The following is a 26895-nucleotide window of genomic DNA, read 5'->3' on the forward strand; positions in this document are numbered from 1 at the left end:
GCTCCGCTCGCTTGGCTCCGCAGGGGAGTAGGTAGTTAGCAGGCACATCCAACTGTTCACTCAGCTACTCGAGGTCACTTGCAGTAATTCAGCCTTCCCTCCTTGGAATGCACTACTTCCTCCTCTTCAAGGTGAAATGAGCTCAGTAACAACGTTTGTGGACATTGCTCATTTTAATTCATTTTCCTACTGACTTATGCTACTTTTGTGATACAATTTTTATTTCTTTCTGGGCATCTATTACCCTGTCAGTCTGCTCCAGCCACCTGCCCTATTTATGAGCCTTTTAACAGAAGGAAGTTAATAGAAACTCACATTGGGTGTGAATTTACATTTCACTAATTCACACTTTTCTTGCTAGGGACTCTTCAGTGTTAAAAGAAAAATAGCTTACAGTACTTTCAAAGCCAGATTACTTTCTCCCAGCAAGACAAAGTGGCCTTAGTGGGAACTAGGGCAGCTAAGCTTCAGCGCTTGGAAATTTACACTCTAATTATCACAAATTAGCTTCTCCATCCGGGCCAGAACAAATATGTGCAGGAACCCAGAAGTTTGTCCAGTTGTGTTACCTTTTCCTACAGGATGATCTCCACTGAGTGCACGTGGGTCATACTGAGAGCATCGCAGTGGAAAACCCTCTTGCAGTTCAAATTAGCAGAAGTGCTTTCTGATTTTCGTTACTTGAAAGTTCAGAGCACCTCTCAGAAGGCAGCATGCATGTAAATTACAAGAGTAACTGATGGATTGGAAACACCAGTACTGCTAAAATGTTGTATTTGCTCCCATTTCAAGCCTGAGTCCCCCAGCTTGGCTAGCTTCGCTTAACTCAATAGCTTTGCTTATGTTAATTGCTTCAGTGGACACAGAATTATTGTCACTAAAATGTTTGCTTCAGAAGCCAAAATAACCCCTCATTGGAATAATGGTTGAAAAAGATTTTTTCTTGTAGAACACTATGTCCTCAAAGAAAACCTGCCTGGACTTCATTTGATTTTGAGAGTTGCTTTACTTGCAATCCAAAGCAAACTGTTACAAAATTTCTTTGGGAAGAAAAAAAAGTTAATTTCTGTTGCGTGTTCTTGCACAGAAGTTTATAGTCAGCAAGAAACACATGTAGCATCTACTCTGAATCAGAGAGCTGGCTGATGTCAAGGTAATTACATTGATATAAGGCCGTTGTAGGTTCAAGGAGATGAGAGCTGAGTTTCTCTATAGAGGGTCTAAATGCCTGGAGCAGAGAAGATGACTCTGTGTGTATGACTCTGTGTGTGCAGTACTTGTGAGTCATGATAGTTTCTAAAAGGCTGTTTAACTTTCTGAAGTTGATGTGAGTCATTGTTCTCTTCCCAGGTAATGACTAGTTAAGATCACATTTAGTTCTTCCCTTTCTCTAGTAGTCTCTGAGACCTGTGTTTCATTGATCTTCCAGTGAACAGCTGCTTCAGAGCTCTGAGTGACAAGTGAAAGCTTTAAGAAACAACACAGATCATTCCATTTGGAGAGCATAGATGACTAGAGCTGGAACCTGTCACTACTCAGCCACTTTTGTCACATAAAAGCGACAATTGGTTTAACAAAAGAAAGCTTGTACTAAGTGTTTAATGTAGGTAAAAAGCATACGGGATTGGGAAAAAGGCGACTTTGAATGACACAGAATAAAAATAGGCACAACAAGGGCAGGCTTTTTACTCATGACATCACAAACTCTTTTTCTCCTAACTATTCCTAGAGTTACTTTACTTTTCAGAGGGCATCCTGAATATATTAAAGATCTACACCCAAACTTACCTTGTGGTTTAGTCAAGTTTATCTAAATGTTTCAAAGTTACAGAAAGAAAAAGAATCAGAGTGTGGGTGAGGTTGGAAAGGACCACAGTAGGTCATCTGGTGCAACCTCCCTGCTCAGGCAGGGCCATGCTAGAGCAGGTGGATTGTGTCCAGATGGCTTTTGAATATTTCCAGAGAAGGAGACTCCACAACCTCTTTGGCTGACCTGTTCCAGTGCTGTGTCACTTGCACAGTAAGGAAGTTCTCCCTCATGTGCAGGAGGGCCTTCCTTTGTTCCAGCTTCTGCCTCTTGCCTCTTGTCCTCTTGCTTGGCAGCAGTAGAAGGCAGAACAGAAATTAAAAAACTTGCAATACAAAATGCACTGGAACCTTCAACCAGGATTTCAAACCTTCTCTTCTTTGTAAGAGACAGGTAAATTGCAGAGAATCACCTTGTCTTGCTTCTTCTTCTTCAGACTGGCAATAAAAATATATTAGGATGTTAAAACCAGGATTGCTAATGTATTAAAGATTTATATTTAGAATAAAAATGATCTTTCAGCACAGCGTTCTCCTGAGATGTCTTGCTAAACATGTTCTCAACTCCTCCAATTGCCACCTCCAACCTTTTCTTCTGGTATTTTTCCAATTTACAATATGAATTCTTCAGCACTTGTTGTCAAATGCTAAAATAGCTTTTATAAGGGATTTTAGCTGAACTGACTAGAAATTCTAAGTGATACAGAGTTCTATAATCATTAGCTTTACTCCTACAGTTAAAAATATCCCTATTTATGGGTTTTCTATTTTTCTCTGGTTTAACATGAGGAATATGCTTCAAAGTTACAGAAGCTTAGGGGATCAGTTTGGAGAGGGTTTAAATTCAGTGTTTGATAAAGAGTTGCATTGCTGATGTGCTAATAATACAAGTCGTGGGGTTTTTTGGCAACTGCTTTATTTATTCTCTTTAAATAGAGGTCAGTCAAACCTGATAATAATTTAGTGAGTTAGAGAACAAAGAGACAGGGCTGTAGGGTTCCTGAGCTGATGGCAACCGGATCATTCCTATTGTTACAGCAGTACACCTGCATGGCCTCTCCTTCCTTTTGTACCGTAGATGAGCCCACCCCTCTCATAAAACCGCATCAAAACCACCTTTTCTGGATAAATAAATCCATAATTTAATGTTTATGTATTCATTAGTCAACACTGTTAGTTATGCAGACCATATTGTAGCTATTCATTTATGCGTGCAAGTTAAAAATGACTAAGACCATTAATTCACTGAGAACACATATGTCAGTTTGGTGAAATACTGATTTTTTTCCTAAATTATAGCAAAGACACCAGGTCTAGGTTTTCTGCAACAGATTGTTGTTTTTGGGACAGCAGGGATGAGCATTTAGCATCAGTTTCAGTACCGAAAGACAAAGAGGAAGAGCATTTGGTTTAATAGGAGATAATTTAATCATCCTCTGAGGAGAACTTTTGAAGGGCATCTCATATTTGACTTTGTTCTGGCATTTCTGCTCAGAATGATGGAGCCATGGGGTGTGATCTGATACAGCCTGCAGTGGGTGGAAGCACCAGCAGGTCTTGGAGATTAGCAGAGTGTTACAGGGTGGGAAAAAAATGAAACATTGTTGAAATCAGATGAATCTGGCCCAGAATGTTATTGCAGTGTTTAGACAAATGCATATGTTATGTGAATTGTCTTATTAGAGGTCTGCAGGGTCTTCAGTGACTAATGAAGGATTTCTTATGAGAAAGCTTATTCAGAACATTTGTTATTCCTTTTTCATTTCTTTGATGGAATTCAGTTATTCAGAATTGATGAAGTTGTAACCCACTCTCTCCCTAGCACAGACACAAATTAAATTCCTTCTTGGCAGAATTAAGCAATGTTAGCAAGAATTACTTCTGTATGCTTTCCATGTATTGATTTGAAGCAAAATAGGTAATGTCAAAGGCAATTAAGAATGTTTCAGATATTCCATGTTAAGATCTTACTTTCTATTCCTTTCATTTTTTACATTGAATTTCCCCTCCAAACTAAAGGTATTGACCAGATCAGAAAAATCTTCTTGAGAAAAATGCACAGATGCTATTTTGCCAATGCTGAAAATCTCATTACTAATTTATGGAAGGTTCCTGCCTTCCATATATTGGAAGGATTTGACATCTGGAACTTTGGTGTGATGAAGATGACTTCTACAAATATCCATGAATAATTATGGTTTTGTATAATTCTAGTCCTTCTGAAAATTCCACACATAGTTACTGGAGATGTGTTGTAATTAAGCAAATTCTTTCCCCAATCCATTTCACTTTAAAGCAGGACCTCCCCTGCAATTACTTTTTCCACTTGCTTTTTCTGCTCTGTCCTGGAACCAAGGGCAGAGATCTTGTCTTTTGGGGGGGATTGATATCCTGTCAGTGATTTCATGACTGGTGAGGAAGCAGTCTTAATGATCTCCCAGGAGATAAAAGCTGGATTTGGAGGAGGTGAGAGGAAGTGGAAGTGAGAGGGAGTAGATGGACCAGGCTGAGATTATGAGGCAACAAGAAGATAAGGGAAAAACAGGCTAATGGGGAAGAACTGTGCAGTAGATGGACAGAGGAGGCTGGAGAAATAGAGGAGAAAATTGTATCTTAAGGATTAAGAGGTGGAATGGTGTCTATGTAAGCTGCTCCACTAACCCTGCAGGTAATGGAAAAAATCACAGATTCCTTGATGGCAAACACTCTTCTTGTTGCCAACAGCTCATGTGTGACACGAAGAATCAACATGTGTGTCCTGCCTCTGTGGTGCTGGGTATCAGAGCATGGCACAGAACAGTACTGAGATCACTTAGTTCAGGAGAGTGACCTGAGCTGCAAACCTGAAGGCCCAGTTTTGCCAGTGGCTATTATGGATGTGAGTGGGATTCTGTATAATCCTGATACTGGCAAGGGAACAGTAGAAGCAAAGCACTGTAGAGTCATGCTCCCAACAGTCTTACTTTGCACTTTAGGAACATTTCTGTACCACATATTAATCCATGCTTTTAAAAGTGGATTTCAATAATATGGAGTTTATAGCCTAACAGGAACCTTACAAACTTCACTGGGAACAAATGTAAAGTTGTGTACTAAGCAGGGAATAAGCAAGCCCTGGCAATGAAACAGGCTGGAACCTGTCAATTCTGCTGAAGATGACCTGAGACAGGCAGTGGAACAGATTGCCCAGAGAGAGACTGGACTGTCTTTGTCCATGGAGGCTTTCAAGACTTGTCCAGATGAAGCCTTGAGCACTAAACCTGACCTTGTGTTTGTCACTGCTTTGTGCAGGAGGTCAGACTAGAGGTGGCCTGAAGTCCCTTCTGACATAAACTTTCCTGTGATCTTATGATAATATACTTACAATTTATTCATCCAGGTCCTAAAAAAAAAAAAAAAAAAAAAAAAAAAAAAAAAAAAAAAAAAAAGTGGGAACAGCTGGAAGTAAAATGAGATTATTGTCAGTGGGTTTGTGAACTATTTTATTCTTGGTATCTGAAAATGAGACTTCATTAACAAAATGTCACTTGCCTTTATTATTGCAAAGGTAACCTTTTGAAAATGAACTGACCATGAAAACATAGAGTAATTTCATCTAGAATATGCAGATAATCTGAAATAATAATGCACAAGGGTATGAAATGCTCCTATTAATCTCTGTGGGATATTAGCAGTAAAGCCCAATGATAGCAATTTGTATATAAGCATTGTTAATAATTTAGTATTACTTAAGGTTCACAAAGGAGAGAGTCGCATCATGTATTATTAAAAAATAATCTATGAATGAGAGTTCACTACTATAATTAATAAAATGGCTTTTATTCTAACAGGCACTCAGTAACATACTACACTTAAACAACAAGAATGTAACAATAACATATAAATCTTAAAACTATGAACTACTTTGGCTGGGGGTGTATCACTTTGTGGGTGGATTTATGGTGATTTTAGCCTCCCACTTCAGAGACTTCAAGTCTTACAAAGACTAGTCCTTTAGGTTTATCCAGTTGTAATTATTTGGGAGTTGAAAGCACTCATTAGCAGTCTCTTCTCATCTCTGATGCTATTCTGTCAATTAGCCACTGGAAATTTCTTTAAGTACCTTCGAATTCTTTCATTATCTATCACAAAAGGTCATTTCAAATAAAAGCAAGTGCTCTGAGACCTGCTAATGTAAGGACATCCAGAACTCATGAATCTATTAAATCTGTTTTCATAATCTGTTTTCACAATTGGATGTTGTTTGGTTTTGAGGGCTGTCTGCTGCTCAGCAGATGTACTCTTTTATTATTTACCTAGTGACCGAATTTATGGTCCCTTCATAGAGGTCCTCACAAAGTAAAAAAAACGTCCTTAAGTAAAAAAGTCCTCGATCCTGTTTGTGCTTTGAACTATGGTCATATTTGCAGTGTGATAGATTTTAAAATCAGCATCTCAGTACCACTTGTACAAATGCAGCACCACCATCTATCCTCTTGTGATGACTCTGTGTGAAATCGGGATCAGACTGTACTGCAATCATATTTTTCAACTAATATGCAAAATAAAGATAAATTCTTTCTGTTTACAAGCACCAAATCCAAAGAGAGAGAACTGGCATTCCTAAATTTCACAATGTTCTGTAAACCCCTTTTCTCCACAGGGTTTACAAATGCACCATCACGATCTGTTTGTAGGTACTGTGGGACAAAGCCAGCTCACGTAGAAACTTGTACTAGGAACTGTTATCAAACTTGAAATGCCTTGTGTACCTATCATCAAACATATTTAAAAGAAAGAGCCGCTTGTTAAAGATGAGAAGAGAGAATACAAACCCTTTTTAAATCAGTCTGAACAAAATTTACTTTCAATTTCTTACCGACTTTCTACTTGGTCTGCAATTCATCGCATGGTTCAGCTTTCTGACTGTTTTTTCTGTTGCATTCCTGGGTTACAGGTATGAGCCAAAGAGAGAGAGCAGCAATCCCTTCTGGAAATGGCTTGGGAATACCATGGAGGAAGCAGGAGCATTGGTGAGATTTTGAAGACAGAAGAGTGAAAGATGAGGTGCTAAATCTGAGACTGTGGCTGCTAAAATGAGCTGCTGAGCATCAGAGAGCAGGAATTACTGCATTTCTTAAGAGTGCTGCAGAACCTCCGAGGCTTTTATTTCTAGTAATAGAAATCCACATGGGTCTCAAGAAGTGTTAAACTAACACTTTTTGAAAGCAACCATTTTTCATAAAGGCAAAAATATATTTTATATATATAAGATGTGTATCCTATGCTCTGTATTTATCTGGTTTGCCCATTCTAGGTCCCCTCAGCAGATAATGCTGCATCCTCAGCTCCCACACCCTCCACCCTCAGCTTCTCGCCCTCCATCCTGACCACTGTGCTGTACATTATTTCGAAGGAGCTCAGCTGGGGGCTGGACTGTAATTTCTCATGCAGCTCAGATCAGGTCCATTAGTTTATTTGGAGGTTAGGACCACAGAAGTGCATGAGAAGCTAATAGACAGACTGGTGTTCTGCTGTGTTCACGGGGGTTTAAACCAAGGAGAAAATAGTCAGGCACATCCATATTATTTTCACCTTTTGCTTCACGATTTGCAGTAGTCTCATTCTTAAATGACAAAGGAACAGCTCCCTGCTGTGAGGTCCTCATACCACAGAGAGCTGTAATGACTTTGTAACGAGATGGAGATAAGGAAGATTTTTAGTGATTACTCAGACAAATCTCTGAGTGCAAATCAGATGTGCTGAGTGAGGGGTATATCTTTCCATCACTCTCCATGGCTTAAACATCTGAGGATACTTAAGGTATTCCCATGGTATTATGCAAGAAGAACTCAGTAAGACAAAAATGTCCTAAATGCGTCTTTATGGATTTTTTGCTTTCCCTGTATGTCAGAAACTTTTGTAATTTGACAGCCACCAGCAGTGATTAATGGCTAGCAATATGGCTAGGGGCAATGTATGTTTCAAAGTCAGTATCAGGAAAGCCTCTGTGATCTGAGAAGTCTTTGGCTGTGGAACTGTCTCCTTGCAAAATCAGAAACAAGTATTTTGCCTGTGTTCTCATTGAAGAGCTCCAAATAAATGGCTGGAATATAAATGAAGAGCAGTGAAAAACAGGAGAATATTTACCTTAGAGTGTGGTACTAAACTGAGATTTAAGGGCTGTTTCTGTTTCAGTCTTTTATTATAGCTTCAGTATATTTTTCATAGGTATGCATATATATATATTTGCGGAGGTGTATACATGTAAGTGCTCCAGAAACAAATGTTTTATTTTCATTTTCTTAGAAGCATCAGGTGTTTTCTGTGTTGAATCTTAGCATAGGTAATTTATATCCAGATACTAAAGTAACCATGGCAAAATAAAAAAGTAAATATTTCCAAAGATGACTCCTGTACCTCATTTACTGCTCTTTCCAAAATGCGTGGTTATGAATAAACCATTTACTTCCACAAGTACATGTTCTGCAGGATTTCAGGTACAAAAAATTAAAAGGTCAGAGAATTACAATAAATAGCTTTACTACATCCCTGTATAACATTAATCTTGTTTCTGTTTGCCGTGTTCTGTCCTTCTTAATTAAAACATCAGACCACATGTACAGTCGGGAGCAGCTCAGTTATGAAAAGTTAGAGCCATTACTTTATTCCTGATTGGCTTATTAATTACTGGCCTTGACTCTTGATTCAAATCAACACTCTTTTCTCAGGATAAAAGTGCATATTTTGTTACAAATAATATACTGTACTTTTAAACAAAAATATATTGGAAACATTTATAAAGAAAGCTTCCACTGGACTTGGCTTTGATGGAATTATGTTCTCCTGTGCCATGAAGTCTGACTTTCACAGGTGACCACTGGCGAATTTCTAAACAGTGTTGTTACTGAATCCCTTTAATCTATACAAGGAATGAAAAAAACGCTGTGAGAAGAAATTCTGTTTCAAATATATAATTTTCATCCATGGTTTTCAAGATATTTTAAAATGGGGCTTCCGATGGTTCTGTGGAAACCTTTTGCTTGTAAACCTGCTGTATTGTCACAGCTGATGTGTTCCAAAGAAGTGGAAGAACTTTTGACAGTAAATTTAACCAGATCTGTAGAAACGGCTAAGTTGTGTCTGGAGGCACCGTGGATGCCGCTAAAGACAAGGTATGAAGGATCCATCCATTAAAGATAAGACAAGCCAGGAGCTTGCTCCTCCTTTGTTATTTTACATATGTACTTCAGCAATTTGGATATTGCATATCACTGAAAGCAGTGGCACTAAAGGAAAGCTTTATTTATTTACTCCTACAATAAATAGCTCTTTCACCCGATGGGAAAGGGCAGACTGATCCTGCTGTGCTGAGCTACTCTGCTTTGGTCCATGAGCTCTTGTGCTGGGTTCCTGTCCCCACTCCATCAGAGGATGGAGACTCCACCGCTGGTCCATCCATTGAGCCTGGGCTATGTTTCATCCGATGTAACTGACTCTGAAAGAAAAAAACCCAAACTAAACAAACAAAAAAAACAAACCCAAAAAACTTTACCCCCCCCCAATCAAAGCACTTCAAGTTTAGGCACATAATTATCTCTCAAGATTTGGCCTGAACTGATCCCAGCCCACGCTCCTTCCTCTCACGCTGTCGTGACAGGATTTCAGTCAGAAACACGCGGCTCTGTGTGGCTGCAGACGCTCGAGCGACGGCAGGAGCCCCCCGCCAGCCCGGCACCGCCGAGCCCCGGCGCGTCCCGGCGCTGTGGCCGCCCACCGCGGGGAGGCATCGCGGCGGAGGGGCCGGGCCGGGCCGGGCCGGGGGCGTTGCGGGGTCGGGGCGGGCCCGGGCGCGGCTGAGGGGGGCGGCGGCCGCCCGGCCCCGGCTGCGTGCGGAGCTGTCCGCTCTCTTCCGCTCTCCGCTCTCCGCTCCGCTCCGGGGGCCGCCGCTCGCCCGTCCGCCCGGCGGAGAGGGGCGCGGAGGGCTCTCCCCGCCATGGCTTTCACCTTCGCCGCCTTCTGCTACATGCTGTCGCTGGTCCTCTGCGCCGCCCTCATCTTCTTCGCCATCTGGCATGTGAGTACCCCGGCCCCGCGGCCCCCCGCTGGAGGCGGCTCCAGGCGCGGTGTGGAGGGTCGTGCCGTGAGGGAGCGGGCCGGGCTGAGGCGGCGGCGAGCAGCCCCGTGCCCGGGCAGCCGGGGCGCAGCGTCCCGCGGCGGGGCCGGGGCGGACGGGGCTTGCCCTGAGACCTCTGCCTGGGGGACGCTGTTCAGTACACCGCTGGAAGCGCAAGGAGCCGCGGCCGCGGGACCGTGGCAGCTCGGGGTCTGTGGCAGCTCGGGGTCTGTGGCAGCTCGGGGTCTGTGGAAGCTCGATCCCCGTGGCAGCTCGGTCCCCGTGGCAGCTCGGTCCCCGTGGCAGCTCGGGGTCTGTGGCAGCTCGGTCCCGGTGGCAGCTCGGTCCCGGTGGCAGCTCGGTCCCCGTGGCGGCTCGGGGTCTGTGGCAGCTCGGTCCCGGTGGCAGCTCGGTCCCGGTGGCAGCTCAGTCCCTGTGGCAGCTCGGTCCCCGCGGCAGCTCGGGGTCCGTGGCAGCTCGGGGTCTGTGGCAGCTCGGTCCCGGTGGCAGCTCGGTCCCGGTGGCAGCTCGGTCCCGGTGGCAGCTCGGTCCCCGCTGTGGAGCAGCGCTGGCGGGCTGAGCGCTGCCCCAGCCCCGCGCTGCTGGCGGAGTTCGGCGCTGCCCAGGCGGGAGCTCTCCAGGTAACCAGATCTGCTTCTCTTGCCTGCCAACAGAGCTCTGATGAAGCGGATACGGCGTTTTCCCTTCGGTAATTACTACATGAATAACTTCCTAAAAAGTAGGGGCTGAATGGGAAACTCTCTTATCCTTCTGATGCGTGACCCGCATATTGTGGTCCACCTTCGTTGACTCCACAGGGTTGGTGCTCGTTCCTTACTGTTCACTGGGTGTCTGTGGTAGGCGTAAGCATGTAACTCAGAAGATGTGAAATCATCCTAATGCATAACTTGCAAGTCTTTTGAACTGTTACATATCTTAGAATTAATTACACTTTATGTGTGCTACAAGATAACTCCTTGCTGTAGGCATTCAGGATGGAACAAGATCAGTTGCAAAACAGAGCGAGTCTCATGGATGCTTCTACAGCTACCTGATGGAGTATGATTAAAAGAAAAATCCTTCTTGGACTAAGGGAGGAAAATGCAGGATTTATTTTTACTGAAATGAAATAAAGCTGCTAGCTTAGTTATATTAACCACATGAAAGAAATCCTTCTGTTGTGAGAGTGCTTTGAAATTTATTTATTTTGTACTCTTCATGGGACTGTTACAGGTTTGTATTTTATTATTAAACCACAAAGGTGTGATGGTAGTGCCAAGTGCTGTTGTGATGTCAAATACTGCAAGGCTGGAAAGGATCTCTAGCAGCCAGCTACTGCACTACTCTGAAAAAAGGAGTAGTAAAATTTAGATTATTACTCATGTTTTCTCTCCTCCTCTTCTGCAAACCTTTAGGTCTCCAAAAGTGAGAATTCCACAGCTTCCTCAAGGGGCTTAGAGTTAGAAGTGTGTTCTCCTTTGAATCTCTAGCTTCTAATTAAACTGCAGCAGTTTAATGGTTGTTTTATATATTTGAAGTCTGTCACTGTGTTCTCTCTCTTTTTTTTTTTTTTTTTTTTTTTTTTTTTTTGTTTTGTTTTGTTTTGTTTTGGGTTGGGTTGTTGTCATGCAAATTCATAAAGGACTTGTAGCAAATCTGGCGAATTATTCTCCCATAAATAAGTGTAGTGACTACAAATTTACTCTTAGTGAAATATTTTTTAACTCTCAGTCTATAAACTCATGAAGAGCAATCCTGCAGTACAAGAGCTCTGTAAAGGCTAGGGAAGAAAACCTTTTCTTGATACACGTATGTTTATGCTGCATGTTTCTTTCATCTGTTCAGAAATTGTTGAGGGATTGAAATGGAAAATGGCTGGAAATGTTCTTCTGTTTTAAGACAGAAAGAATAGACACTATATTTTCTAATAAATGAAAAAATTCTGTTAAAATACTTGGTTTGTGAAGAAAAGTAATAGAAGAACAGATTTAACAACCTGCCAAAATAAACTTTTGCGTGTATGTGCTATCCACGTGCACAAAAACAAGGATTTTTATTATCCTTTCTATAAGAACTAGTACAGTCTGGTTTCTTCTGTAAGTTATGTATTGAGTCATAGGAGTTTCTTTTACCTTAAACAACTCAGTTGTGAAAATCTTCCCAAGAAACAAAACTCCTACTCCTTCCCTGTGACCTGATTTTTCTTCCACTATAAAATACTGGTAAGAGACAGTAAATATATTGTACCACAGGTTCTAATAGCGGCAGAGGAATGTTTCAATAATTATATTTTCCTGTTTATTTTATAAGACCTTCTGTTGCTAAGAATAAGTTGACGAATAGTCTAAGCGTCCCATCACTTTGGAGGATTTCTGAGAATGAGAATTTATATTTTGTAAATTATTTTAAAGGATAAGAAAAAACTGTAGCATTTGGACTTGATATTGTTCTAACCTGAAGCTGAATGGGGTTTGGGCATATATCTGAAATGATTTAACAGCAGATCACATAAAATTTTATTTTCTTCCTGCTGGCAAGTCAGATGAATTATAATGTTCATTCATATTGATCTAATAGATTTAATAAAAATTGCACAACCAAAACAAGAGAGTAAGATGAGGACTTTTATGTTTTGACACTGTGCTTATCTGGTCCCTTTCCTGTAGGAAGTTAAAGACTGTCAATACATTCCTGTGCTCCTTATTCTTTGGAAGCAGATGGAATGAAGCCGGTCAGAGCATTTTTAAGGAATTATAAACAAAATGCACACAGTGCTCTAGATGTCTGGAATACATTATAATTTTTTTCCTGCCTCTGAGTGATCTTCCTGTATAGGTAGCCAGAGGTGTCTGTCATAAAAAACCTCCCACCAAAACCAAATTGGACATTATCAGAGACATTTGTCTAAACTCTGCACAAAAATTATCTTAATGTATTATTGCTGTAATTTCACTCACAGTTATTAAATGGAAGAAAAGGACTTGAAAATCTCCATGTACTACATTCAACCAATGTGACACTCTGTGACAGAGGAATTTTAAAAGCATTTACGTTGTTGAGTGACCACATTACCTCTAGCTGTAACATCACAGTATTAGAAACACCATGTAGAAGTGCATGATACAACTAACATCAGAATTTCGTCTACTAACTACATAATTTGATATCCTCGTTGTTCTTGTTGTAAGCTCAGGAACAGTGTTAGTCTTCCTACCATCACAGACCCTTCATTTTGCTGTCCTCAGCTCTTGTTCCTCTTTATATACAGCTTTTTACTAATCAGTTTTGTTCCATTCCTAAATGATCTTGAACAAAGATTTTAGCTTCCTGTTAACGTTGAGCTGAGCTGTGTGAAGTCTGTTTGAACTCCTGACAAGACTTGACACACCACATTCATTTCTAGTGTAGCTCCACTAAGTTGTGTCTCAAGTGAAGTTAACTGAAGTTGACCAAGTTGTGCCTTATTTGTCCTCAGTTAAAAAGGGATGTGCTTGTGTTGAGTCCTGCAGCACTGTATTCTCTTAAAGCACATTGGGTTTGAGTAATCTGAGTCCTTCCCTTCTGGGGATATTTTAAGATAAAAAGACTTGCATTGAGATTTGTTATTTAAAGGAAAACTCTAGGAAAAGAGCTTTTCAAAGTGGTCCATCTTATAATATCACAGCAAAACAACTCATAAATAGCAAGAACATTACTGTTAAAAAGAAAAGAATTTCCATAGTGGGCCATATCTTTTTCAAGTTGTACAAACATATCTTTGCATGTGACTGCTTCATAAACTAAGGATTGCCAGAAATTATCAGGGGTATCATGCCAGTGAAAAAAATTTGCAGTGCCAGCCTGAGGAGTTGTACCACACTGGATGCTTTTGGGAGTATTTTGATATAGTTGTGAATGCAGGTGAATCCAGGAACAGCTCTTAGGCACAACAAGAGCAGTGTATGTTGAAAGTGATGGCAGCTACTTGAGCCAAACAAAAGGAGAATAAAGCAGTAGAAGATGGAGCTTTTTTGGTTTATGCCCCCCCCCCCACCTTATTTTTCTTTCGAAGTGTGAGGATAGTACTAACCTTGATAATCTGCTTTAATATAACTTTGGCTTCACTCAACAGGTACAAGTTCACAAGTATAATTAAAAACAGTGGTAGGCAGTGGCTGAACAGAGGCTAAGATTTAATCAAAGCATCATTCTTTTTCAAACACCAGGGGATGAAGCCCTTGGAATTTGTATTCAGTGTTGTTTCTGCTACTGGCTTTGTGTGTTATGTTTATCAGACACCTTGAGTTATCTGTGCCTTGTTTTCTCATTTGCTAAGTGTGAATAATGGAACTAAACTGCAAGTACTGCCTGTCACTTTATTTAAGAGCTATTCCTAAAATGTCTTTGCTTTCTGACAGAAGGTGCTATACACATATAAGATGTTGCCACTTCTGTTTTTTGTCACTGTACTCTCCTGGTGATGTGGACTGTGTTTTATTAGCACTCAAGTTTCAATAGCTCAGATAAAAAATTCAAAAGCTCTTGAAGAGTTATGGATGTGGAATTTGGCGAGTGTTTGGTTTCTGACGTACTTAGGCTTCCTCATGAAATTCCTAGCTCAATTTTTGATATATTTTACAGCCTTAATTTTGAAGATACATGAAAAGCAAATAAGCTTGGCTTGATTAGCAAATTCAGTTGAGCAAAACACTTTGGTCACAAACTATGCACTGATCTGTCAATGTTCTCTGTGTATCTGTGTCCTATTGCTTCTGTTACTTAGGTTTGGAGGAGAGCTCTGCCTCACCTGAAATCTGTAAAGATCTAACTTGAATCTGTGCTTCTCTCCAGTGAAGGCTACTGGTACCTCAATTTAATCTCTTTGCAATGCTTTAGAGCCTGTCTTGAAAAGAAAGTAATTTCCTTACAGGCTTGTGGTCAAGCCTGAATTTCTTTCAGATATTGAAGTTCAGTACTGTTCTTTAATGAGTCATTAATGCATTCCTCCGAGAATGTTGGATAATTATGTGCTTAAAAATAAAATCAGATTAAGGCTTGATGAAGGGGAGCACAAATGCTGTTGCTGTATGTTATACATATTTCTTGAAAACGTATTTTCTTGCCTAAGCAGCTAAGCACATTGTCCCTGAAGGTTTTATAGTCAGGACAGTTTAAGGAATGAGTCTGATATTTCCACTCTTTTTAAAGACAGAGCACAGCCAGATTGCTCTGGCTATAACATAGCTTGACAGTTCCCTTACAACTTTTCTTTCAGAAGTTTGTCACAGTAATGCTGACAGACAGATATTAGGCCAGGCAGCACAGGCTGCGGAGCAAACTGTATCTTATATATTGGGAAAGAGGTATATCTCAGTTTAGCAACCTTGCCATGCTTAAATAATAATTAAAAAGGTCATCGAAGTCTACGGGCTTCAACACAGACTTAAATACTGTGGAAAGATTAAGCAGCATGTCTGTGTATGCTTGAACTGTCATGATGAGATTTATTTGGAGAAGGATTTTAAATTGTGTGTGTTTGCCACTGGCTGTAATTCCAGATGCCTCACAAGTCACAGTGACTCCATTATCTGTGTAAAATAAATTATTCTGTGGAGTCTCGTGCCTCCCACAATATGTGCAGAGAGCTATTTAAATGTTATTTGGTTGTCACATATCCAAGGGGTTTTTGGTCTTAGGATTAGTTGTAAAATCTACTTACTAAAGGGATTTATATCCAAATTAGTAAATAATGTATTTCTAGTGCTTTTAAATAGCTGCCATGCTTGTTAATAAGGAAGGCAATATAGCTGTCATATTGTATTAGACCATGAGTAAAACTCTTAGATTGAGTCAGAGGCATGCGTTTATAGTTCATTACATGTATTTGTTTATTCAGCCACCACATACTACATTAAATCACATTTAAAACATTGAATTCAGCCCTCAGACCTCTGTGTTAGTGGATTACCCTTACCCCAATGTAAATATCCTTTCAGCAAAGTATTTTTCAGAAGGAGGAAGAAGCTCAGCAGAGAATGTTTTCCATACAGATAACAGGCATCTCTTTGACCCATTCCTCTTTGTCAGTGCCTGCGACATACCCCTCATTTATAACCAGTGTGGCTGCTGACAGCTGGAGGTGACTCTACCAAGCAATGAACTAGGTCTCACTTAAGATACAAACTGGAAATACTGGGAGGCTTACTCTTCTGGTGATGGTAGTTTGGAAAACATTTCCAATTTCTGTGGAAACTAAGTGTCTCTCCCATATGAAACAGGTAAGGATTATTATTTCCACTCTGAAAAGAGTCACTTAAAGTCACAGGGCAGAGTCAGCTGATGGGGTAAAGGCGGAAGAATGTCAAATACTGTTTGATTTATTAGGTCACCTTCCAGTGTTTCACAGTTGGAAGTTCCCTGTTAAAAATTCAACTTGAGACTGTGATGGTTTGCAGAGAGCAGGAAGCAATTTTATTAACAGAACAATTCCTGTGTTCTTGATAGTAATGACAACTTCAGAAATGTCCTGTTCGTGTTAAGAGAAATAATAAAAGGTTCATAGAATAATTTTGATTGGAAGGGATCTAGTCAAATCTCTTCTTCAGGGCAGGTCCAGTTTCAAAGTTATGCCAGGCTGCTCAAGGTCCTGTCCAGATCACTTATGAACTCTCCATAGGTGGAGAAATGAAACACTGCCTGGATGGATGAGGAGAGAGCAGTGAATATTGTCCACCTCAACTTCAGCAAGGCTTTCTTCACTGTCTCTCACAACATCCTCATAGACAAACTCAGGAAGTCTTGACTGGATGAGTGGAGTGGATTGAGATGGACTTAGAGCTGGCTGACTGGCAGATCTCAGAGGGTTGTGATCCGTGGCACAGGATAGGCCTGTCATAAGTGGTGCCCCTTAAGGGTTAATATTGGGCCCAGTATTGTTTAACTTATCCATCCACTTTTACCCGTCCATGACTTAGAGGAAGGGGCAGAGGTCTCCTCAGCAAGTTGAGGATGACACCAAGCTGGGGGGAGTGGCTGATACCCCTGAGGGCTGAACAGCCCTTCAGAAGGACCTCGACAGGATGGAGATGGGCAGAGGAGAACTGCCTGAAGTTCAGCAATGGCAAATTCAGGGTCCTGCACTTGTGGAGGAATAACCCCATGCACCTGTACAGGCTGAGGGCTGACCTGCTGGGGAGCAGCTGTGTGGAGAAGGACCTGGGGGTCCTGGTGGACAAAAAGCTGTCCCTGAGCCAGCAGTGTGTCCTTGTGGCCAAGAAGACCAATGGTATCCAGGGATGCATTAGGAAAACTGTTTCCAGCAAGTCCAGGGAGGTGATCCTGCCCCTCTGCTCAGCCCTGGTGAGGCACATCTGGAGTGCTGTGTCCAGTTCTGGGCTCCTCAGCACAAGAGAGACGTGGAGCTGCTGGAGCAGGTCCAGCAGAGGGCTGTGAAGCTGGAGCTTCTCCCTTCTGAGGAAAGGCTGAGGAAACTGGGCCTGTTCTGTCTTGAGAGGGAACCTCATCAATGTCAGTATCTGAAGAGAGGGTGTGAAGAGGGTGGATCAGGTTCTTCTAGAGTGGTCCAAATCAGTAGGACAGGAGGCAATGGGCAGGAAAAAGCTGATGAACAGGAAGTTCAACCGGAAGATGAAGGAGAACTTCTTTTCTTGCACTGGAACAGAGCACTGAACACTGAGCACTGGAACAGAATGCCCAGAGAAGTTGTCGAGTGTCTCTCACTGAAGATATTCCAGAACCACGTGGACACAATCCTGTGCCATGTGCTCTGGGATGACCCTGACTGAGCAGGAGGCTGGACCAGACAACTGACTGTGATCCTTTCCAACCTGATCCACTGATTCTGCAAGTCTGAGAACTTGTTCCAGTACTTTACTCATTGCACTGTGAACATTGTTTTCTGACCCATTGCTGGAATTTCTGTGGTGCAGCTTCTGACTTTCATGCCTTTCTCATGGTGCATTCCCCTGAGAAAAGTTTTGTGCTGACTTCTGTGGAATCCACCCCAGGAAACTGAATGCAAGATCATGGAGAAAATCCTCCTAGATGCCATGCTAAGGCACACAGAAAAGAAAGAAATGGCCTCACTAAGGGCAAATCACACTAAAATTTGGTGGCCTTTTACAACAGGATTACAGTGTTGGTGGATGAGGGAGGAACAACAGGTGTCATCTGCTTGGGTTTGTGCAAAGCATTTGACACTGTCCTGAATTACATCCTTGCCCCTAAACTGGAGAGACATGGATTAGACAGATGGATAACTCAGTGGATAAGGAATTGGCTGGATAATTGCACTCTGAGTTGTGGTCAACAGCTCAATTGTTGAGGCCAGTGACAAGTGGTGTTCCTCGGGGGTCAGAATTGGAACCAGTGCTGTTAAACCTCTCTGGTGACACAAGAAGTGTGACAAGGTCACCCTCAGCAGGTTTAATGACACCTGGGCATGGGGTGTGGTCAACACGTGGGAGGGAAGGGATGCCATCCAGAAGGACCTTGACAGGAGAGGTCGGCCTGTGCGAGCCTCGTGACATTCAACAAGGCCAAGGACCAGATCCTGCACCTGTATCAGGGTGATGCCAAGCACAAATACAGGCAGGAGAATGGATTGAGAGCAGCCCTGAGGAAAAGGACTCGGGGGAGTTGGTTGGTGAGAAGCTCAGCATGACCTGGCAATGTGTGCTCACAGCCCAGAAAGCCAAACATGTCCTGGGCTGCATCAACAGGGCTGTGACCAGCAGGTCACAGGAGGGGCTCCTCCCCCTCTACTGTGCTCTGCTGAGACCCCACCTGGGGTGCTGGGTCCAGCTCTGGAATCCCTAACATAAGAAGAACATGGCTGTTGGAGTGGGTCCAGTGTAGTTCTACAAAGATGCTCAGTGGTTTGGAACACCCTGAGAAGGCTGAAAGAATTGAAATTGTTCAGCTTGGAGAAGAGGGGGCTCCAGGGAGACCTTAAAGCCCCTTCCAATGCTGGAATGGGGTCTACAAGATAGCTGGAGAGGGACTTTTTACAAGGACATATAGTGAAGGAACAAGAGGGAATGGCTTTAAACAAAGGGTAGGTTTAAACTCAGAGAGACAGCAGTGCGGCTTGTGAAGGCAGGACAAAAGTCTACATTTTTCTCCACTTCCCATTGAAAAAGTATTGCTATAAAGCAAGGATTTATTTTAGGAATGCCATTGTGGAAAGTTATATTAAAATCACAAAACATTTACGATGGAAGTAGGTTTTCTCAGCAAGATACTGCAGGAGTGCTGAACTTGTGGCTCCAGTTTTGATAATATGAGGACATGAAGAAGAACATGAGAGAGATGAAGAAGTAGTGCCATCACTGAGCTCTCCCACTGTACATGGCTTGAAACTCCCTCACCAATGTAACAGGTCATGAAAAATCTCAGTTGGTTTTGGATCCTTTTGTATTTCTGTGCTTTTGCAGGTCATGTTATATTCTGGCTGTCAAATATAGGATGGATTTTTAAAAATACATCTGGAGGTCTGAGCACATTGATGGAGAACCAAAGCTTAAAGAATTAAGGAAACCTGCAGTAAAATGATGATAATTAGTAACTTATAGCCCTTGCAATTATCTCATACCAGATAGTGTGCAAGTGCCAGGCATTGTTGATACAAGCACCATTTTTTTTAATAGAATGACATTTGATTTTTTTAAATGCATTTAAATGCCAACCATCTTCACGCTGTGTGTGAGTCATAGTTTCAAGTGTGTAATTGTTTAGTCAATCTTCTGTTGCATTATTATTTTATCACGCTATGAGTTTGGGCTAAATAGTTCACGTTGTATCACTATTAACTAGAAACTTCTTTATACATTCACAGAATGGGCATTTATAAGCAAACATAATGAAAGATCCACTGAAATCAATTTAATTGCATATGCTTCAGAGTTGTTCTTCCCTCAGTATTATATAAACACTATTATCAGATCCTTTAGAAAATTGATTTGCTGATCATCCAAGTGACAGGCCTGTTTAGAGCTATACTGGAATGTATCCTTATCCTTAATCATGCTCCTGTAATTAAACGAAGGAGTTTTGTGAGAACATGGCTGAACAGATGAGGATGCTTTTTGCATTGCTGTTTTTTAATCTTAATTTTTGATCACTTTTACGCGTTGCTGTGTCCCCTCCTCTTGCCTCTTTTCTGCAACTGCAGCTCCAGTGCTGCTTTATTGCTTCCCCTTGCCTTAGCCCTGCAACCACAGATGTATGGCTGAAGGCCATTTCGTGTGTGTGCGCCTTGGCCTTGGAGTTATTTCCTCCAGGTTCTGTCTGGGCTCTTCTTGGCAAAGAAAGAAAACTTGGGAAGGTCTTTAATGTGGTCATCACTGCCTGATGCTGCCTGCATTAGAGGAGCCCCTGTTCCATTGTTCTGCCTCTCACTGGTCCAGCTGGGCTCCTGCTGTGCCACTGAAAGTCAGGAAGCACAGATCCAGCAGAATTTCTGTCTGCCACGGGCTTCTTTCTGAGACAGCATCAGTAGAACCCACTGCTGAGTGGGTAATAGGGAATAAAAATGGCGTGGGAAGGGGGAAAATGGAACTGTGGGTGGGAGGACTTCAGAGAGAAAGATGTGAAGGAAAGAGGAAATGAGAGGAAGAAAATCCATGTATGACCAAGGGAACAAACAGAGGAAAGAATGCTGTGTTCTCATTCTCATTCGAGAGGCAATTATTTGAGAAGAAGAGGCTCCCTGAATGCAGAAGGTATGGTTAGTTTCAGGTGGAGGATGTTTTTGGACAGCCCGTGTAATGAGACTTCTGTGTGGGTATGGTGTAATGTGTGACATGCTTGAGCAGATTTTTTTTGTGACAGAACCCAGATTCCTTTATATGTCTCTTGCATTTTGGTGAATGTGCATAAATTGCTGCTGGTAGGAATGGAGAACACAGGAGAGGGAGAAAAACTATGAGCAGCAACGAGAAACCTGAGAGGAAAACTAAGGAGTGTGTGGGGGAAAGGAAGGTAATGCTTCTCCCAAGCATGTATCAGCATAACAGAACTTTAAAATAACAAAATAATAACTTGGAGCAATATGTAGGCGTCTTTGGAAGCTCAAGAAAAGAACTAATTCTGTTGTGGAGATAAGATTGGATACTTGCTTAGAGACAGCACTAGCCAGTTGGCCAGTCTCTCACCTGTGACTTTTATCTACTGATACTGAAAAGAATCTTCTCTTCTGAGCTCATTCTCTTACCATCCTCTTTAGGGGCAAATATTTTTTTCTACTTGTACCTATTTTGGTACATTTTTCCATCTGTTTACTACATTCGTTCCCTGAATTTATTCTGCAGAAATAGCCTGTTTATTCCTAGCTTTGGATTATCAGCTTTGGGCTGTTAAGTAATAAAAAAAGTGTTTTAGTTCATTTTGAGAATAATTTATGAAGATGGAGGCTTTGTAGCTATAATGCATCTGTGTATTTCTCCTTGCATATACTGTAATTCTGATGAGAATAAAAAGACAAGTAGAAACATTGCATGGGAGCACACTGAATTAAATGTGAGATAAATTAGGAATTATTTGTAATTTTAAGGAAAAACAGGGGCAGAAGAATAAACCCTCTCACATCTGTAGGCAGGCAGTTATCTTGCTTCCAGAGAGTATAAACCAGCTATTGGTCCTGTCACCAGACCTTTTCTCCTACCTTCTGCACCCGGCCAGCCTCTTGTACAGGTGTTTTACCAACTCGTGTCTGGTCTGTCCCCAGTTTGGTGTGGAAAAAACTGGATAGTGAAGAATTTGGCCTATGCAAGTGGCAGCTGTACAAATCTGTAGTGATGTATCCATGTATCCGTGATATAGAGGCAGTGAGAAAGACATCAAGTTTTCTTGGTTGATATGGAATTTAGTATAAAGAGAAGGAAGGGCAAAGCAGTGCTATATCTTGTGCTGACAGCTTCTCCTCAGAGTTCTGCAGCCTCTCCTGGGCATGGGCAGAAAATAATACTGCTTTCATCTCCCTCTGCTTGGTTGGGGGATCTGCAAACAAATTCATCTGCACTAGATATTTGTTGCAGATATTGGCACTGGGGTTTGAGCTGCTACAGACTGGGCCTCAGTCTGGGGCCTGTGCTGTGGCACAGCTGGAAATTCTGTTAAAGTGTCACATGGAATGGTGGATTTCTGGGTGTTAATAGATATAGTTTTGTAGTGTGAGCATTTTAGCCACCTTAACATTAAGCTAAACAATGTTTGTTTGCATTCTTCTTATGAACTGTCATTGTAAACTATGCTGCAGGATATAAAACCCGCCCTTTGAGAGAGAATAAAGGGAGAACGTGATGCTTAACCACACTGCCTTGACATACGTTTGCTCTCTGTCCGGCCTCCTATTATTCAGAGCCTCTGTCAACAGATATTCCCTGAATCACAGCCATAAATCTGAGTTTGACATCTCAGCTGTAAAACTTGGATCCAAACTTCCATCATTTCCTCTTGGCCCGTTGAAGAGATCAAGACCAGGGGTGAAGTCTTGGCCTAACTTTATACATATGGTTGTTCAGTTTATCTGCAGATGTGGTCCTTGTTTACATCCTTTCCAAGACAGAAGAAAAAGCTGGTGCAAGAATCTGTATGACTTTGTTACAATGACAAAGTTGTTTGCTTTGATGAGGGGACTGGAGCACCTCCCTTACGAGGAAAGGCTGAGGGAGCTGGGTCTGGTCAGCCTGAAGAAGGGATGACTGAGAGGGGAGCTCGTCAAATGTCTGTCAGTATCTGAAGGGAAGGTGCCAAGAGGACAGAGCCAGGATCTTCTCAGTGGTGCCAGTCAATAGGACAAGTGGCAATGGGCAGAAGCTGATGCACAGGAAGTTTGACTGGACTATGAGGAAGAGCTTTTTCACTGTGCAGTGACCGAGCACTGGAACAGAATGCCCAGAGGAAGTGTGGAGTGTCCCTCACTGGAGATATTCCAGAACCATCTGGACACAGTCCTGTGCCGTGTGCTCTGGGATGACCCTGACTGAGCAGTGAGGTTGGACACAGTGTGGTCCCTTCCAATGTGACCCATTCTGTGGTTCTGTGATGCTTTTTCTTAGTTTGCTGAATGTGTGGCTGTGACTGGGAATCCTCGTTGTAGCACATTGCTTGCTTTAAAGTCCTGACCATCAAATCAAGTTAATACCTAACTAAGAAGTGACAGCATTCCCAGTGATGACATGTCAGTTTGATGTCACTGGTGCTCTGTCAATAACTGATCTTGGGATTTTCGTGCTGAACTGAAGAGATCAGAAGCGGTTAGGTACTGAAATGTTTAAAAGGTTTTGATCTTGTTATCTAAATCAAAAAACCTGTTTGTTTTATAAGGAATCCACATTAAATACCCTCTTGCATGTAGGAGGAGGATACCATATGCAGGAAGAGAATATTGGCGGCGTACTCGTGTCAAAAGTACAAGGAGTGTGGGAGATATGTACTCTGTTCCCTATTGCTGCAGAGATTCCACCTGTGTTTCCCTCAGCCTACAGTGATGCATAGGTGTTGTGCCTTTGGGGCTGGTGGGAAACACTGTCAAATCCTCAGTAAGCTTTTATTGGAGAAAAGAAAAGAGCACACATACAAGCATTTGGGAATGTCAACCATGCCTGCTGCCTTTGGTTCAGTCCCTGATGTTGACTTCACCACTGACCCATGGAGTCTTCAGTCAGCTGAGGTAGAAGAATTGTTTCTACCACACTGAATTAAACTGAAAGTAATTAAACTGAAGTATTGCATCTCTATGTACAAAAAAACCCTTCCATTCTGTTCAGAACAATGTGTTGTATTCACCAGTTTAGGTGCTAATTGAAAATGTGGAGGTTTTTTTCTTTGTATTGGTAGCAAGTGTTTGTGTCCCACTGAGGGGTGAGTTGTGGGGTGTGTTTGATTCACAGAGCACTGCTGGTTGCTGAACTGGTTCCCTGTAGTGAATGCAGTAAAGTAAGGTTGTTTTTTTAAAAAACAAAAAGAAGAATCGTGACAACAAAATTATGAAATCCTTTGGGAGGGAAGGAAGGATGGCAGTCTGGACTTACCTTAAAAATTCCTCCTCCGCTTGTGGTCTGTTTGGAAATGTCTTCTAGCTGCAGGGAGCAAACTATTAACCTATTTAGAAACAGGCTCTGTACAGCTATATTAGCATCATCCCTCCTGCACAGCTTGCTGCTTGTCTTCCTTCTCTTAACAAAATGCACTTTATATGTGCACAGCTGATTTTTGTCTGGCTGGATTTCAGCTGGTGTAGACTGGAAGACAGTGAGTGGGTATAAAATTGTGATAAAAGCACAGGTCATCTCTGTCTGTGGTGAATCAGTGGGACATTTGTCTCTATGCTGCAGGAGGGGGTTGACATCTCACTCTCAGGATGACTGGGGAAGATATTTCAGTATCTGTGTGAGTGAGTGAAATCTGTGACCAGAATCCTGTTGTTAGGCAGTAAAAACTGTTTCACCTTGCAGTTAGATGAAATTATTTCTAAAAGCCCATTTCATAGCAGTTGTAGAAATTTGTCAATAGATGCTTGTCAAATCATTCTTCTGGAAACATTGTGTGCACAACAGAATTTTGCAGTTGCTGAGGGTTTTTTAGTGGTTTTGTCAAAATTAATAGCATGAATTTTTTACATTCAGGAATCAGGTTGCTTTTCCAAACTGTGATCTGCAGTGTCACAATAATAACCGGTACCATGGACATTGTAACTTTCCAATCAAGGCATTCAAAGCTCTGTACAGTGTGGTTGTACTGCTGAAGATAAATTTCTTATTTTTTACAATGTGGATAGAGTTCTTCATGCTTGTACTAATAGGTGTGGACTGTCTCGGGCGACTGCCAAATAGTCATTCTTAATTGTTAACTGTATCCCCGCACCTCTCTGCAGGCTTGGAAATCTGATTTTGTGTAGCTGATGCAGTAATGTTGCTTTTGTCCATCTCTATAGGGTCGGGGTGTTTTTTAATTTTGTTACATTTTCATTGTATGTTTTTTTATCTATGCAGGGGGAATGCAGAGGTGTAAATATAGCAGAGCAGGCTGGCATGTTTATGCACACATGCTCTCAGCAAAAAAGTGTTCCTCTATGGATTTTTGTCAGTATTTACTTAGAGTAGTACAATTATACCTCCATATTTCCATAGGTAGGTAGGAAATAATTTTGAGTCATGTTTACAGAATGGAGATTATGCATTTTTAAATTTGTGTATTGGACTTTCTATTGGAAAAGCTGCCTTAGGATCTGGCTTAAATACTTGAGAAATTACACTAAGATTTTAGTGACTTAAGTTAGCTTAAGCTTCCAGTTAGAGCCTAAAAAGTTTAAATCATGTTGTCCTAAATGTAACATCCTTTTTACAGACAAAAGAACTTCAGTAAAGAGATATAGACTGAGCGCTCAGGTGTTTGTTTGTGTAATCCTGAATGGAGCCACATTTTGAATTTCTGTGTGGAGGGTTGTTTGATGGTGGCAGCATGTGAAATTTGAGCTAAGTAGAGCAAGGAAATGCCATACAATTGTTAGTGTGAAATCTGACAAATAGAACAATTTTCTACCCTTGAATGACTTAAAACCATTTGCAGCCTTAATCCAAAAAGGCTCTCCTTAAAGCGGTGTTCTGCTCTAGAGATGAACAACAGCACAATAATCAGACAAAAGTGCATTGTTTCCCTTTCATGTTATTAGCGTACTGACAGTATTCTCTGTTTCCCCTAAACTTTATATGGTGCAACAATCCAGAGGCTTTGGTTCTTCTGCCACTGATTCTGTAAATAATCATAGAAAATGGAAATTATATTTTCCTTTGTTAAGACCTTCATTGCCTTGGAGGCAGCTTTATAACTGCAAAGCATTGTTAGATACTATTGTTTACTTTTATTAATATGTGGTGAATTAATAACTGGAATACTCAGAAATTAAATACTCTAGGGAGAGAAAAGAGAAGAAAGGAATGCTTTCCATCTCACTTTTTTTCTTTGCTCTTGATTTGGCTCTATTGCTAAGGTTCTCATCAACACCAGCATTTCAGATCCACTGGTCTGGGAAGATAGTGTGTTGCATGGAGGGGTATGATGAAAATCAAGACTTGAGACTTCTTTCCTTTTTTAATAGGCGATGCTCAACAAACGGATATAAACAGGAAATACAACATGATAAAAAGCATAAAATTCACTGGAATTTGAGGCAGGTCCCCCCTCCATTCATGCAATTTTGAATTACCTTTCGTGCTTGATGGCATTAAGCAGATCAATTCAACCAGAGAACAAAGAGGGATGAGGAACACCTCATAGCTAAATCTCTTGCTCAGATTCATTTCATATCATGATAAGAATTGGGTAGCAAAAATATCGTTCTCTCAATCTGTCACTTAGTTGTGGTCTCTGTTCTCTTGTAGCTCTTCAAGGGCTCTCTCTCTCACTCCATCATGTCAAGGCAATGACTTATCTTCCCTTCCAGGTCCCTTTTCCTTCCTACCTGACTGGTGCCTGATTGAAAACACTGATTTTTTCAGTTGGTGCTTCTGACCAACAAAATCCAGCGAAGTTCTTCAGCCAATTTGCATTAAAATGGATCAGTTCATGCTTCAAACACATTTTCCCAACACAGTTAATATGTCTGTGCATCCGTTGCTGGGCAGGCATGAAGTTTAGGAGCACAGCCTGCTCCTAATCCTGCCCGCCTTCTGTCCATGTGCTGACTTGCAGTCAGCCTGTGAACTGCAGGCCTGGGCACTGTGAAAGCTGCCTGGGAGTGTGGAAGGGGAGACAAATTGTCTAAACGAACCATTAAAGACAGTTCCTTCAATATGGGATGGCAGTGCATTGACGGGGTGGTGGCAAGGAAGCATATGTTAGGTGTTACTGTTCTGTTCTGTGGTTGTCATCAAGTTCTGTTTTATCTTAACTTTCCTGAGATGTCAGTAGGCAATAATATCCAACTTCTTTGCTGTCACTGCATTCACACCTACACCAACTTCACTGCCACCCTTAACCACCACATTCTCAAT

General features: G+C 41.7%; 1 protein-coding gene across 2 annotated transcripts in view; it reads left to right on the forward strand.

Moving 5' to 3' along the window:
• The first annotated feature begins 9781 nt into the window (after nucleotides 1-9781).
• The window catches only part of CNIH3 (cornichon family AMPA receptor auxiliary protein 3), a 45035-nt gene continuing 27921 nt past the window's right edge, over nucleotides 9782-26895 (forward strand). For both annotated transcript variants that reach the window (XM_066316288.1, XM_066316289.1), the window contains exon 1: nucleotides 9782-9862. In XM_066316288.1, the coding sequence (XP_066172385.1) occupies nucleotides 9782-9862 (81 nt within the window). The remainder of the gene's footprint in view (nucleotides 9863-26895) is intronic.

This window comes from Sylvia atricapilla, chromosome 3, assembly GCF_009819655.1.
Source record: "Sylvia atricapilla isolate bSylAtr1 chromosome 3, bSylAtr1.pri, whole genome shotgun sequence".
Taxonomy (NCBI): Eukaryota; Metazoa; Chordata; class Aves; order Passeriformes; family Sylviidae; genus Sylvia; species Sylvia atricapilla.